The sequence below is a fragment of the Molothrus ater genome, chromosome 3 (genome assembly GCF_012460135.2).
Source record: "Molothrus ater isolate BHLD 08-10-18 breed brown headed cowbird chromosome 3, BPBGC_Mater_1.1, whole genome shotgun sequence".
Taxonomy (NCBI): domain Eukaryota; kingdom Metazoa; phylum Chordata; class Aves; order Passeriformes; family Icteridae; genus Molothrus; species Molothrus ater.
In genome coordinates this window covers 20,578,077-20,592,508 of record NC_050480.2, presented here as the reverse complement: position 1 = coordinate 20,592,508, position 14,432 = coordinate 20,578,077, and the positions used below count along the sequence as shown (strand labels likewise).

At 39.8% G+C, this 14,432-nt stretch overlaps 1 protein-coding gene across 1 annotated transcript in view; it reads right to left on the bottom strand.

Annotated features, from left to right (window-relative positions):
• Positions 1-12,000, bottom strand: part of USH2A (usherin) — a 375,273-nt gene extending 363,273 nt beyond the window's left edge. The window contains exons 1-3 of the mRNA XM_036380788.1: positions 11,835-12,000; positions 10,678-11,357; positions 5,332-5,497 (exon numbers count right to left, since the gene is read on the bottom strand). Of these exons, the coding sequence (XP_036236681.1) occupies positions 5,332-5,497; positions 10,678-11,162 (651 nt within the window). The 5' untranslated portion in view covers positions 11,163-11,357; positions 11,835-12,000. The remainder of the gene's footprint in view (positions 1-5,331; positions 5,498-10,677; positions 11,358-11,834) is intronic.
• Positions 12,001-14,432: the final 2,432 nt, after the last annotated feature.

Below are 14,432 nucleotides of genomic sequence, written 5' to 3'. Positions count from 1 at the left end.
ACTGCATCCTCACAAATATTTTCAACACACAATTGCAATTAATAGACAAGAAGCTCCAAAATGCAGAATTAAAGCAAACTCTCCACTCCCTTCTTGGACCTGACAAACTACTCTTAATAGATAGTAAGTGATGACTTCAAAGAGGAGATCAAAGCAGTTTGTTAAATCAAAATGCTTTCTTGCTTTCTCATGTCCTTATTAAAATTAGGGACCATACAGTTTAGAACACCCTGTATTTAGTGAGACATACATAGGGAGTGTATAGAATAAATGTTTGCCTCCCTGCTTTTAAGTCTCAGGTTCTTTGCTTATAAAATAAACTGTAAAGTATTCAAAAACTTGTGCAGAAAATAAAAGGATTTCACAAATTGGAAAGGACAAGTTTTCTCTTGATAGTCAAACAGTTATGATGTAAAGCGGTCTCATTAAATCATAAGTACTTTAACCTTTTCTTGAAAGAACTGGAAGATTTAAAGATTTATAAAGAAATTTTGCCTAAACTAGGAAATGACTCATATTTGACATGTATTGAAATGATAATGCTGATTTCAATAGGCACTCTAAGAGCATTTTCCTCCCAGGAGAGTAATTCAGTCACGGTTACCTCTCTGCATTTAGATTTTAAACTTACTTTCCAAAGCTTTTAATGTGCTATAGTCTGCCAAAACATGGCAGAGTTACATAGATATGATCAGGCAAAATAAAGGCTAGCAAAAAGAGTATTTTTATAATTTCAGACACTAAATATGAAACAAAAACATCAATCTGACATGTTCTCAAAGAATCTCCTGTTTCAGCAGCCTCATCTGTATCTGCAAATTCATGTTTTAACTCCACTCTTCTTAATTGGTTAAATAAATTCTAAAGTATCAAACAGAAAGTGAAATACTTTTAACAGTGAAACTGAAAAAGAAAATACACAATGGTGCTGCTGTTAGTAAGTGTAATAAATCTGATATTGGTTTCACTTTGCAGAGATATATGGTACACAATTGACCTTAATTATGCTCAATTTTTTAATTCTTTAGAAGTTAAGATTTTAAGAAGCCAATTTTTCTGAGGTTTCACTTCAGTTCATATCAGATTCTTTTAAGTTAAGGCTATATATATCTTTTACTCCAGTGTGTACCTTCAGAGTTTTTGCTAACATATACCAAAAACTATATCCTTAAAAATATCATTAAATCAAGATCAAACACACAGTAGGAACCTAAAACTTTCAGAAGCCTGAAAGACTTGATCCTCATCAACTGAAAACAACTAGAACAGTAGAAAATTTTGTAGAGGAGATTCAAGTTCACTACTTTGCATTTTGTAATAGCAATTTTATTTCAAGCCACTTCCCTCAGTCTTTTTGGTCATGCCATTCTTCCTGTAAAACATCTTTCTGCTCCCTTTCTGATTATGTCTACTACCAGCTGCTATGATAGGAATTCTTAATATTTCTGCCAAGATCATTAACAAAAATAAAACACAAGGCTGGTCCAAGGACTAATTCTCAAATAATTCAATTGGTTTTGTGCCTGCACCCTCCCCAGGATTATAAGCAAGTTCCTCTGAGCAGTATCTATTGCAATCCTTCCCATGAGCATTCCCTTTGACCCTACAACTTCTCATAGGTTGTCACATCAATGCTAAACTCAACTCCAGATAGACAAAATCTGACACATTTACTTTGCCTGAAAATCAGCTTTCTCATCAAAAAAAAAAAAAAAGCTAAGAGGCTAGACAGTGATGAGCTATCTATAGGAAATCCACATTGCATTTTATCCCCTTTTTCATTTAGCTCCACATCTTTTTCTATTTTTTCAAAGATCTTTTCTAAATCCTCATACGCCACTGCGTCAAGACATAGGTCTGCATTACCAAGATCCTTTTTCCTTCCTCTGTGGCTGGGGTGGAGGTAATTTTTTTTTCACAACACCCCAATGCTGTGTTTCAAATCTAGGGGTAAAGCAGCATTCAGAACACATCAGTATTTTAGTTGTTGCCAAAGAGAGCTTGCCCAATGTCAAGCCCTTCTCTTTTCCCAGTTGAACTTCTCATCCCACCTCAGCAGTAAGCCAGGGCTGGACCAAGAAACTGGGCAGGGGGACAGCTAGGACAAAAAGATATTCCTTACTCTATAGCCTCATGCTCAGCAATAAAAACTAGGGTAGAAGAAGAAATGTGAGGTGATAGGAATTTTACTTCCAAGATGGCCTGCTGCTAAGAAATTGGTTGGGCAGTGGTCTGCTTGTGGGAGGTGGGGAGTGATTGCCTTTATATCATTTGCTCCTCTCCCAGTCCCTTTCTTTAATGAGTTTTTCTCACTTTTGCTATTTCTGTTGTCTCCCCTGTTCCACTAGTAGGGGTGAGGAGGGCCCAGGTGCTTGGCTGCTGGCTGGCATCAACATGACACCTTCCCCAAACAGAAGCATTATAGCTCCATCTCTGACTGACATTTGCATAGAATGTCTCTTTGACAAAGGATTTTGTGTGCCAGTTCTTCCAGAATTTTTGGACAAAGACCATCTGTTTGCAGCAGCATGTATACAATCAGCTTGCATATTCATGTTTCTACTCTTTATGATCACTTTTGTTTCCATACATTAATTTCTGCTACCCTGATTGGTTTTGCTCTGTGACTCCTGAAAACAGAACCAAGGTATTTTTTTATTCTGAGGGTCTTACTCAAATCATCCTTAATCTCAAGCACACTCTGACTGTACTCAGGTCATGCCTTCTTACACAAAAAAAAATTGTAAGAATTTTTTACCATTTGACAGTCTAATTAATATCAACCACTTTCTAGTTTTATTTCTATCCTACACAGCATTCTCTGTGAATCTGCATCCCCATTCCCCAGTTCTCACACACTTTGTCCTCTCTAACTGCAGGGGTACTTATTCACACAGACAAGCCTGGGCAGTACATAACCATATTTTTTTTTCCTTTAAGGACAAAAATTTCTCTTAATTCTATTTTATCAATTTTAAAAAACTTCCAGGCTTTTTTTCCATTCCATGTCTGGACCCCAAAGTTTACCTTGTTTCATAAAAGTAGTTGCATGTGTTTGTTCTCTTTGAAACCCAAAAGTGTTCCTAGAGAACCAAAGAACTGTTTATTCTTCTGTTTCATCTGACTCTAGTTATGAATGCTCAACATTATTCTTGAGACCTACACCTCTGTAACGCCCTCATTACTTAACAAAGCTGGTATCCCCAGACTTTCTGCTTCAGCAACTGCTCAATGAAGAAACTCTTCAAGCAGAACACACAGGAATGTTCGGGCCTTGCTCCTGTTAGCAGAACTTAAATTTCCCAGCCTGGAAAATAAGTCTCTGCAATGACACAGTTCTTAGCAGTAGTTCCCTCTAACAAATTACATATCTAAATACAAACCCAAGGATTTAAATTCCTAGATTACCTCAGCAGAATTAATTTACTAGCCTTCTCTTCCCCTAGAATTATTTTATTCCAAAGAAATTATTTTCAGTCTGTGCTATCCTTTCTTCTTTCCTTCCCTCTTATCATTTAATTACTATTTGGTGCTATTCCACCATTTAGCTTTCATTTTTATCATTCCTGAATAGGCATATGCTCTTACACCTGAATTCCAAACATATCTGCCATCCCACCATGTTTTTTCTCTTTCTAAATTCAGTTTCACATCTGTAACCAATACTTCACACTCCTTTGTCATGGTGTCTGTTGCCTAGCATCTGGGTGTATGAGACGCAGACACTTCCAGATGGAAGTTACTTTGCATACTTTTGTATGGTCTTGCTCATGTTGTCATTGTCCATTATGGGAAAAAAAAATGAAAAAATGCTTTTGGCCCCCTGCTAAAAAACAAACAAACAAATCAACCAACCAACCTTTGCCTAAAGTTTGATGGCCAGGCCAAGAGCTGGCCAGATCAGCCAGATCAGGCTGCAGCCACTATCATCTTTAATGGCAAGTTGCATCCTACAATAGCACCAAGCACAGGAAGGCTCTACCCGAGCTCAGAAACTCTGAAAAGGCATTAAGCCTGCAGTTTCTTTAAGGGTCCAGAAGCTATATTTCTTTACTCCTGCTATGAATTGAACGTCTTTCTACAGAGAAACAAAGGACCAAATTCCACAGGGTGCTTCACATTCCTTTGTAATGCAGTTCAAGATCTGTGTGTGTATTTAACCAGCCCTTTCACTTTCACTTGGCTGTGCCAGGCTTTAGCAGTTCCTGAGGTACAAAATGTGGCTGACAGCAACAGCAGTAATATAGCACCCTTGGAGTGCTTGAAGTGTAAAGTTCATTAGTTCTACCTTAAGGTCACTCTTTTAATCCAACAGCCAAAATCTTATTCACACTACCATGCTGTTATCCTGGAAAAAAGAAAACTGCAAAAAAATCAAGACGTCAGCTTAGATACTTCTTACAAGTGACAAGATCAGCACTAAAAATCCAAATCACAGTCAATACCTTTTAGCAAGTTTCAAGAAAGCAGCAAAACTATTCTTGATTGTGCTGGAGACCAAACGAAATTTAATAGAATGGATAAAGAAAATGAAGGAAGGAAAAGATAAACATTTCAATACCTGATAATTGCGCTCTATAATTATTAGTTGAACTTGGCTCACAAATAGAATTTACTAGGGTGTCTGTTGGGAATTACAAGACATGCAAATAACTGAATTTTAATTTCTTCTGTGTTTGTTTACTGATTTTTGTACATACAGTTTAAATTTTAACAAACTCAATTTTGCTTTATCCTCAGTGGATATTTGTACACTTATTAAAAAGTTATGTCAACAGAAGACTTTTAGAACACAGGGATTGTGCTCTGACTATTCTGAATCATATTTCTATAATAAGAGGTAATAGCTCTGTAACTTACTAGCTTGACTGATCTTGCACAAACTCACACATTTACTTATGTGCACTTTTACTTATGCAGGAAGTTTTTAAAATTAAATGGAACAGAACTCCATAACTTAAGTACATTAGCATGTATAGATGAGAATGGCATTCCCTTCTATAGGAAATAATCTGAGACCCAAGACTAATCAGTAATGTTACATATAAGTATCTAAAACATTAATACAAGGTTTTCTTCACCTCACACATTCATGTTCTTAAAGGTGAGATTTTTCAGTTTTGTACAGCCTGCTTGTTCAGAAGAACAGGCACAGCATTTCTTTCCAGTCCTAAATTAGCAAAATGCACTTTCAAATTAAGATCTTTACCTATGAGACTCAAGGGTTATCACTTACATCCCCCAATTTATTCTTTTATAATTATACAGTTATATTACTCTCACACAAACGTTGTATTTCAACAAATATTAAATCGTTTTTATTTTACTTACCTGCACACTAAGATGAATCCATTTCTTCACAAGAATTCTCCCCAGTGTCATTACTTTTATTGGTGGCTGCAAACCATTTACTGTGCGATAATAAAACATGGTCTCTTTCTCAGAGATTGTGAGTTTGAACACAGTCTGCCCATCAACAGCCTTTTCTATCACACACCTTTGGAAATAACCAAGAAAAACAACATAAGGTCAGAGGCACACACATATACACATCCTTGCCAAGGTGCTATCCTGTAAAGTGATGCTAACCAGGATGTATTAAAATAAACATTAAAAATACAGCTCTTGAGAAGATGCTCAGTGACAGTGAAAGTCACAAGATGTACTAAGTGTAAAAGAACTTTAGCAAAGATATTTTCTGTCTCAATCTGTGAAGGTTTTGGGTTGTGTTGGGGTTTTGGTTGGTTGTTTTTTGTGTTTTGCTTTGTTTATTCAGTGCTGGCAACCCCAGCTCATTTGGGGGTGAAAGAGAAGTCCAGTTTGCCTCCCCTCTTGAAGGTTCCATGACAGAAACCACAGTGAGTGTGCAAGTCTCTGCCACACTTTTCATACAAAGCTGTGCAACTTAGTACATCCCGTGGAGGCACTTTAATTTTCCTTAGTCTAACAAGGCAAATGCAATATAACCACAAAAAACAGTACAAATTACATGCTTTGTTAATAAGTCTTCCATCTTTCCACCCAATCTGCACAGGTAAGGCAGCCATAACACCAGCTTACTCTGCACTCTCCCCTTTGCAGTGTCTTTCTTTAACCTAAGAAACTAGAGCAAGGCAATGAGGATATCCAGACACTTACTAGGAAATTTTTCCCCACAAAGAAGTCACATCAATAGCAAATACAATAATGTCATATAAGGTACAGAGAATACCATGCATAGCAAATTATTTTGCATTTCAAACTGCTGAAATGTTTTTGCCAATCCAATAACCATGATGTCAAGAGTCCTGAGAAAGCACAGGCTCCATATACTTGTGTAAAAAGTTTATATTTTATTAAAGCAATCATAAATACAAGAAAAAATTATAAAGTTCTATGCTTCCCATTTGAGCTGATTGAAAAACACATTTCTCAGTGTACTGACCCATTAAAAATCTAATACTTTAACAGTTACATCAGACTAAATTAGTGCATTAAGTCATAAGACGGAAGCATATAAAATTTGTATGAGATTAGTATTTACTTACCCATATTTCAGAGAAAAAAAAACGAAACCAGAAAACCCTTACCTACTGTTGTCTTCATCTACTCTGCATTTATAAAAGAAAACTATCAAAAAGGCTGTTCTTTGATACTGCCACTAGTCACTAATTCACCTCTAATTCCAAGGAAAAATTAATTCCTGCTGTTACTATTCTAGCCTGCTGGAATGTTGTCAATGAAACACCTTGCAAAATGAAGACTTCTGTTTTCCCAACCTTACTAAAACCACATTTCTTAATAAATTGTCCACTGGTCTTTTCAATATTTTGTTTGCTTGTAAACATGCTAGTTTTGTTAGATAATAAATGTGAAGGAAGGCTCAGCTAAGTAGCAAAATATTTAGGAACTGGATTTACCCAGTTCCTGGATAAACAATAATTGGATAATCCAGGGTTTTGTTTATTTTACTTATCTAAAACAAACATCCCCACATTGTTTTTATCCCCAAAGGTGTCATGACTTTAAGAAGGGAAGCGACCTTGATGTGCATCACTTTGAAAACTGAAAGAACAAATGTGAATTGTGACTTACTAGTAAAAGAGGAAAATCAAGAGGGAAAAGAGAAGATAGGGAAGGAAAAAGAAAAAAGAAAAAATCCAAACTAGTCCTATCATAGGTGAAATAGTAAGAGGCATTACTTCTGACTCTGAGCTTGATTTTCCATTCCAGCCATGATTACAGAGAGAAGCCACTATTCTTTGTGAAGTCTTCAACTTCTGGTAACCTGCAGTCCCACAGAGCCAATACCTGACTACATACATCTCAGTGGTGGGGTTGGAGGGAAAAAAAAGCCAATACACAAATCCACTCAGTCAGCTTTCAAAGAGAAAAATATTCTAGAGAATCTAACATGGCTGCACTGGTGCTGCCCACACAATAACTGGAGCAAATGGGAACACCTGCACTGGTTCAAAATCAGATACCCCTTTCAGTCTAATTCCTAACATAAAACATCTGAATAGATAATAAGTAGTACCATATGGTTTTAGTCCCTTAGATAAATAAAGTTTAAAAAAATCAATGTGCTACCCACTTCACAATCAGGCCATTCCTACTGATCCTTTTGCTTGTAAAAGATCTCAGTTCACTTCTTGACACCACCAGTATCTTCTGGGCATCTGAACTTGTTCCAGTTCACACTACATTGATATAAGCTGTCTGTAATGGTTACTCACATATGCAAAGCTTGTACCCATATTCTTATCCTATTCCATTGTGAAGGGCTATCATCATACAGTTTCCTACATTGAGCTAATGCTTCCATACAGGCTACACACAGGCTTACTGAAGGCAATTATATTAACTGATGAGTACACACAGCAAGAGAGGAAGCATGAGGCTAGAATGCAACTCAGAGGCAAGAACTCTGCCCACTTACTGCCTAAAGGGAAAGAAAATTTAAAGACTGGAGTACAAATGTCAGTGCTTTCTCACTCTTGTTTTTCTTCAATATTTCCAATATGCAGTGACTTAAAAGCATGCCTACAAATATCTCTACTAAACATTTTAGAAGAACATCAGGGCTTCAAATAAATCTGTAACATGACCTGACTCTTCTCTCTGTGTCAAAGTGTACTGTCTCCTAGATTCACATAGAAAACTTGGTATATGAAACTGATGAAGAAAATTCTTGGTGTCTCTGCTTATGTACAATCTTTAAAGGGCTTTCAGACTTGGATCCTCACATCACTCTCTCATTTCAGCCAGCACAGTAACTTCTAACAAAAATCCTGCTATTCTCTTACATGGGGTACATGCCTAACTGGATGTCACAGGATGTAATGGGATACTGTACAGCAACTCTCCAAGCTTCTTTCCTAAGCACACACTCTCACAGACAGACCATATAAAATTCAGCACAAAAACACATTAGTATGGCATGTCCAAAACACAGGCGTATGCTGTACTTGACGTAAGAGCACTTTGCCAGTAAAAAAAAAACCACCTTGTTAAACGTTCAATCATTCTTCTGGCAAAATGAGCAGCTCATTCTGGCTGATCTTCCTAATGCTTTGTGGGAAAATAGAGATTTTGTTAGAATGCATCCCACTTCTGTGAGGCTCCTCTGCTGCGATAATGGGGTTTAAAAGGTCTCACAAATGACATGTAACAGGGACAATTCCCCACCAGGGACTTCAAAATGTAGGACATCCAGTAAGTCAAACTTCATCTGCCAACCTGAAGGACTCACTAAAGCAATATAAGAAAAGAGAAAGCATCTTAGTCTGCTGGTAATTATTCTCTTTTGTAAGACGCCTTCTGAGTCAAGCTTCAATGGCTATTCATGTGCAACAACTGTTCCACCACAACTGGAGTTCAGTATTCCTTTTATGAAAAAAGAAAAATTAACACAATTCTTTCTGTGCCAGTGAAACAAAAGCACCTGGACAGTGGCATATCATCCTGACCACTGGAATAACTGCTGTCCATCTTCAGTTTTCAGGACTGGGCTTTACCATTGTCTTTCCTACATGTTGAATAGCAGCAAATCTCACACAGCATAAGAATGAAGTGATCTATTACAAAAATTGAATAAAAACATTTAAATTTTAAAGTGATCTATAAAACCCGCTGAACAGGAATATGTACACTGTGTAGTTATTAACACAGCAGCAATTGGAAGCTAATCTTTTGCACTAGTCCATGGCTTATCAGTCATCAATAGAGTCTGGTTTCTTCACAGCACTTAATCATTTGAAACTAAGGACATAACATTTCATTGTTTTAGGCTCCACGCATCAAAGCCTATCCCACTGACAAAAGACTTTCACAGATCTCACTCAACACATTGCTGCAACAGCTTGCTTGGAAATTAGCAGGATGCTTCTGCTTCAAGTTAGGCATGTGCTTTGATGAAGGAGACTCAAATGAGCCCACACGTGTGTGGACAGGAATTCATGGCATGGGAACACACCAGAAATGGACTCTCTGACATTCAAGATTCAACCATTATATAGAAAACTACAGGCCAAAGCTCCAGGGATGCCTTTACACATACCACCAGCTGAAATTATTTAACTTCAGCACAGAAGTCCCTTTTGCTCTGCAGATATCATTTATTTCCACTCCATAACCACAAATTCTACTGTTAGGTCAAGTTTTTTAAGGTAATTACCACTGCATAAAACATACTATAATTTTAGATTATGATTTTAGATATTTCTATTTTTTTCTGATTACTTTGCTACCCTTAGAAAAGTGACAATTTCACATCAGCATGCAAAATAAGTATCAAGAACACCTCAACAAAGCAGATCATTAGCTACCTTCTAAGAATACATTCTAAAATCACTTGTGGCATGTCGTCCAAAGGAAAAAACTATACTCTTTGTGCTTTATGTTAAAGAGACCTACACAATGAAGGTATGAAAGAGTAGGAGGCTCTGCATTTTGTGATAGATGACTGAACTGTTTTTGCAGGATCTGGGATACATTTTTCAAAAAGCAGGTTTTTCATTATAGTAAGGCCCAGTCAAGCTGAAAGGTCACTTCTAACAGCAGTATTTCCTAAAAATGCAACATGTAGGCAAACAGGAGAGGGAACATGTTTAGCCACTTCTATTTTGTGAGCACCTAGTGAAATTTCACTGGCAGTTTAAATAGTGGAATCATTTGTTAAAGCAGCAACGCAGTCTGCCAGTCAGGCAACATTCCCCAGATCCTTCAGGAACACTCTGACCTCTTTTTTATATGTCCAAAACCTACATTTTGGTGGCTTTCCGTGTTTGTTTTTAAGACAAACTTATGTTGGAGAAGTCCTAACATCTTAGATAATTTTTTTTCCATCATGAAAGCAGCGACAGCACAACCCTGTGAACACGTAATTTTCTAGCAGTTTTTAGAAGGAATGTGAATTGGAAACACAAATTTCTCTTTTTGAGAAATACATGCACATTATGTATGAATAGTTCCAAACACTGAAAGCCATTGGACTATCATCTGAGTCAATGCCATGAAACTGAAGCCAATTGTCTTGACATCTGGGAAGACCCCAACCTAAATACGGCTCTGTAAACGTCACTGTTTCCCACCACACCTTTTAAAAGTTTAAAGAGCTTGCTAATAATGACTGTGACTACAATGATCAATTTTTTTAAGAGCACCAGGAAAGTAAACACCTTCAATACTACTTACATTACACCTTCTTGCTCAGGTTTCAACCATACAGTTAACGTAAATGAAGCTCCAAGCCTTGGAAGACGGGGAGTAGAGAAGCAATCCTTGTGATTATGAAAAATAAAACTGGAAGCATTGCTGGAGAACCCTGGATGCAAGTCCCTCTTGTCCTCTGTGATACAGGTACCAAGGCCTTCTGAAAGAAGTGGTTTGTAGGACGAAGGTGACGACCTATATGGGCATTCCTGAACACAAAACTTCTGAGTGCAGGATATAATACTTTGAACAGCTACTGAGCTATGACAAAAAGTACTTCGGTCTGGCAGCCCACAAGTGGCTTGAGTTGGCACGATTGACACATTCTTGAAAGCTCCCACATTTTCAAGCCTAGGGAAATGTCCCTGAGAGCTGACCAACACAAAGGAGTCATAATAAGTTAAGATTAATGTTTCAATAGCATGAAACAAGAAACGACATGTCAAGGAAAGAGCCCGGCAATTCATGTTTACAAAAAAGCTCCTCCTGATTAAAGCAAACGTAAATAAATAATGATGTCCATGTCGGTAGCAATGTCCTCAGGTGCTGTGCTTTAAGAGTTTATGTAGCGTTTCATCCTCAAAACGCCCATGCAAGGACTCAGTCACAAGGGGCATCTACGTCTTCTGGCCAGCGAACCACACGTGGGTGACAGCCGGGATCTGCAAACCACAGAAAACAGACACAGTCCGTAGGAGAAACCTGCTCTTTTGCAGCAACAGAGGTGATGCCCGGCTAGTGATTTCAAGGGTTTGAATGTTTCGTCCAGACTCCAGCCAGCAGGCCCACCTGCACACCCTTGCCGGCTAGGGCCGAGCCAAGCCATGGGATTAGGCCGGTTCGAGGGCGCGCAGGCTCATGGCCGAGCGGAGTTTATCCCGGAACTGTCGCGTTATCTGGCTTTGTGTGTCACAGCAAGGAATACGGGACACGGCAGCAAACCGGGACACGCAACTTGGGCCTCTAAAAGTCTCTGCTGAGGGTTTCGGGCGAGTTGGCCGGACCTCACGCCTACAGCCCCCCGGCGCTTACCTGGGCCTCGCACGGCTCCCTGGCAGCTGCCACCCCCGCACCGCGCCATTCCCGAGGGACACCCCGGGGAGCCAGGAGCACTGTTCCTACAGTCCCCCCGTGCTTACCCCGCCGCCCACCTCACGCCGGCTGCTCCTCTCAGCGCTCGGCAAAGCTGATTAAAACCACGTTCCCCATCTGTCCCGTGTGGAGCTTTTTCTAACAGCGAGCGCCAGCGCCGGAGCGCCCCGGGCCGGGGCAGCGGTGGCAGGGCTGATTTAGCGCTATTGCCCGGCCGGGAGCGGCGCGCAGCCAGCGGGGCCAGCGGAGCCCGGCGCTCCCCGCGGCGACGCCGCCGTCGCCCGGCAACGCCGCGGCCTTCCCCGCCCCGGGCCCCGCCGCGCGTTAAAGCGGCAGCGCCGCGCCCGGGCCGGAGGCAGCGCGGCGCCGGGACAGCGGCGATCCGCTGCACAGCACCGGGCCGCCGCGCTGGGCTCGTTTTCCGCAGGCACACTGTGCAGCGGAGGAGCGTCCTCAGGCGCGTTTTCCCCGCATCCCGTTTCTCCCTTTGGTAGCGCTCTGCGCAGCGGGCACAAAAGAGCTGCAAAGGTGTCGTCGGTGAGCTGGGCATGAGCTGCAGAGGGTTGTTTACGCGTGTTTCTGGACAGAGAAGCACTAATTAATACGTCCCCTGAGGATATAGGAAGCATCTATAAATTTTATCTGTACTGTGGAAGTTGCATGAGCTGCAACCTGGCTGGTATATTTCCCTACAGTTTTGTTGCTATTGCCTCCAGTAACTTGTCACCTTAGCATATTTGGACTTTTACTGGCTACATAACGACAAAATTCTTTGGCAGCATATACAACTGCTAAGAAATCATCCTCTGTCATAACTCTTAATGCATTTTAACAAGCCCTTCATCCCATATCAAACAAGCTCCTTGACCATTCCTGGAACATCTCTGCTTTAATACAGATCCTTTTCCTAAGGTCATAAAAGATAAATAGTAATTCCTGCTGAAGTGTTATCAGTCATTTTGCAGTGTTTTCATGTTCTGGTAGTCATTCAGCATCGTAGCTCTGTTGTCAGAATTACATGCCCTAAAGTATTCAAATGTAAAGAACTTTGTTTACCACAGAAGGGCCGGGGGGAAAACATTTGTCTGAGGCACAGTGCAAGAGCTCAGCCCATAAAGCATTTCTAGATAAATACAGTCAGACCACGTGCTACCACAGGACCATTGACAGTGCGACAACCAGAGTTTTTCAACATCAAGAACAAATCAGGTCTTAGAGAACACACAGGAGGGAGGGCAGAAAATATGGTAATGAAATTCTAGATATTAGCTACCATCTCAGGACATCAAAGAACGGGAACAGGTATGAGTATGGAACATGCACCTAACAAAGGTAGGAGCTTACCAAGCAGTCAAAGACACCAGACCAGCTTGTGTGTACTTCTTGGCAGTTGTGAAATATTAATCAAGAAATAAATCAATAAGTAAAATCAAGTTTTGCTTACTCCCATCCCTTTCTAGCAGCCAGCAGGCTTGCTCCAAGAATCCTTGCTGGTCTAACAGATGTCCAAAAGGAAAGTCAGGATACATTCATCACAAAATGCACTTTCTGTTACATTCTGCTAATACTTGACAGCCTCACCACCTCCCAGACAGACTATAGCATCTTTCAATAGTGCTCAGTTTGGGAGAGTGGCCCTGACTGATATTACACCCTCTATTCTGCAAAATACCAGGCAGAAATGACCATTTTTCTTTTTGCATATTTCATCCAAATACACAAGACAGCAATACAAACCTTGCAAAACCACATTGCAGGCCAACAATTTCCCAGGTGAAGGATCACTACATTGCTGTTCATCAGGAGTATAATCAATACACTACCTGCAGGAGGCTAAACTATGAGAAAGACCTTTGCAACCAAGAACAGACATGCAATGTAAACTGTACCACAAACCAAAAAAACCTGAGAGTGATTTTGCAGGAAATACAGACCCTATTCACAGGAGCGTTTTAAAGGTTGTTTAACATACATTTATAAAAACAGGGAATCCTACCAGGCAAAAAAAAAAAAATGCTGTTATTAATGATGCAATGAATTCTCATGAAAGATACATTATGCCCATTTAACAGAATTAGAATTTTGGAACAAGGAAAGTGACATAATTTGAGTGCTTCAAGCTTTTAGTTACAATTGTTCATTTCATCAGGAAGGAAAGCTTTCATTAGCCCCTGGGGTGCCTTAAGCAACCTCAGTGTCATTGGAGAATCTGACCTGCACCAGAAAATCATGACATAACTGGCCTCCTGATCCTAATGATTCAACACCCTGTCCATGGCAGACAGCATTTTCCAAAAAAAACCTTTCCATAGTAGTTGTTTTCTTAACCCACTGATAGCAGAGAGTCTCAGGGCACACAGAGGCTCTAGGAGGTCAGGGCAGGTTGCTGAGGAAAAGAAACCATACAGCCTGGTTTGTTACACAGCAGCCTGTGCCTTGACTAGAAAATTTGAAGGCCACATGTCTAAATTTTGAATGCTCTGAAGCAAACTTTTATATGAGAAATCATCTTCCTAAAATCAAGTATAAGCCCTCAAACTTACCTATTTGCACATGCTCAGTGGAACATCTTATTGAAGATGGTAAAACTCCAGGGGCTAATTAACTTTGCATAAAAGGCAAGCTTAATACAACCATTGCCAAAT